The sequence below is a fragment of the Triticum urartu genome, chromosome 7A, assembly GCF_056163025.1.
Source record: "Triticum urartu cultivar PI428250 chromosome 7A, HENAU_Tu73, whole genome shotgun sequence".
NCBI classification, from domain to species: Eukaryota; Viridiplantae; Streptophyta; class Magnoliopsida; order Poales; family Poaceae; genus Triticum; species Triticum urartu.
In genome coordinates this window covers 637,839,331-637,841,109 of record NC_141879.1, presented here as the reverse complement: position 1 = coordinate 637,841,109, position 1,779 = coordinate 637,839,331, and the positions used below count along the sequence as shown (strand labels likewise).

At 49.9% G+C, this 1,779-nt stretch overlaps 1 protein-coding gene across 1 annotated transcript; it reads right to left on the bottom strand.

Moving 5' to 3' along the window:
* Positions 1-748: 748 nt before the first annotated feature.
* LOC147960932 (uncharacterized) lies at positions 749-1,378 on the bottom strand. The gene has a single exon (XM_087533591.1). It carries the CDS (start codon positions 1,376-1,378, stop codon positions 749-751), a length of 630 nt encoding a protein of 209 aa, XP_087389717.1.
* Between the last annotated feature and the right edge of the window lie 401 nt (positions 1,379-1,779).

Below are 1,779 nucleotides of genomic sequence, written 5' to 3'. Positions count from 1 at the left end.
CGGCGGACGCCTACGACATGTCGGAGATGCGGGGGGGGGGGGGGGGTGACGGTGGCCGCGAGGTCGACGCGGCGACAACGGCGGGCGCGCTCGGGCAGTGGGGAGAAGGAATCGAGCGAGCGAGAGGAGAGGGGAGAGGTGGAGAGGACGAGGGGGGAAGCGGGAGAGACAAGAGAGGAGGGGAGCGAGGTGTCGGGGCCTTATCCCCTCTCGCCGGTGTCGTGGAGTACGGGGCGGCATGCCCAGTCCGGCGGGGACGAGCGGGACGCGCTCGGTCGGACGAACAGGGGGGAGAACAAAAACTGGGGAGAGGTAGGTGGGCCAGCCTGGGTGAGGGGGAGTTGGGCCGGCCCAGGTGGGCTTGGCCCCAGGGGGCAGGGGCACTTCTCTCTCTCTCTCTCTCTCTCTCTCTCTCTCTCCTCTGCTTTTCCTTTTTTTATTTTTTTAAGCTTTTTCTGTTTTAGCTATTTTAGGCCACTTAGGCATTTTGCAAAAATGTTGGTTCACCACCAAGATTACAAGGAGAATATTTTACACATGATGAACATTTTAGTTTTCATGTTTGAGAATTTTTTTGAAATTCACACAATTTGAAATTGAATTGAACTGGAATTTGAAATGGAATATTGATCAAAGTGACCAAGCACTATTATGGCATAATGATTAACTTACCCCAGGGGTTACTGTAGCATCATTACACCGGGGTGTTACAACTCTCCTCCTCTAAAAGAAATTCTCGTCCCCAGAATTAAGAGGTAGAAGGGAACAGGTCGGGGTATTCAGCACGGAGGTTATCCTCGCGTTCCCAAGTGGCTTCATCTTTAGAATGATTTGACCATTGCACTTTGAGGAACTTGGTAACCTTCTGGCGTGTTCGACGTTCAGCTTCTTCAAGAATGCAGGTCGGATGCTCCTTGTATGTGAGATCATCTTGTACTTCAATCAGTTCTGGATCCACTTCACGTTCTGGATCCTTGAAGCATCGACGAAGTTGCGACACGTGGAAGACATCATGGACATGAGAGAACTGAGGTGGCAACTCCAATTGATAAGCCACCAGTCCATGACAGGCGAGGATGCGGAAGGAACCAATGTAGCGCGGAGCTAGCTTGCCCTTGACTCCGAACCGATGAGTGCCTCTCAAAGGAGTGACACGCAAATAAGCTTGTTCACTAGGTTGATAAGTTGAACCCCAGTGTTTTCGGTCATAGTTGCTCTTCTGGCGGGACTGGGCCGCCTTGAGATTATCCCGGACAATGCGAACCTGCTCTTCAGCTTGTTGAATAATGTCAGGACCAATGAGCGTCCGTTCCCCAATTTCTGGCCAATTCAGAGGGGTTCGGCACTTACGTCCATAAAGCACTTCGAAGGCTGACATCTTCAAGATGGTTTGATAGCTGTTGTTATAAGAGAACTCCTCATAAGGGAGAGATTCTTCCCACTTCTTACCGAAAGAAATAACACAAGCCTGAAGCATGTCTTCAAGAATTTGATTGACTCGCTCTACTTGGCCTTGGGATTGGGGATGATAAGCAGTGCTCCAGGTAATATGAGTTCCCATTTCCTCTTGGAAACTATCCCAGAACTTTGAAGTGAAAATACTGCCATGGTCTAAACTGATCTCCTTCAGAATGCCATGGAGTGACACAATCCGGGGGATATACAAGTTTGCTAGTTGACTAGCAGTGATTGTCTCCTTGACTGGCAGAAAGTGAGCAACCTTCGAGAATTGGTCGATGACGACAAAGATAGCATCGTTACCTTTCTGTGACTTGGGAA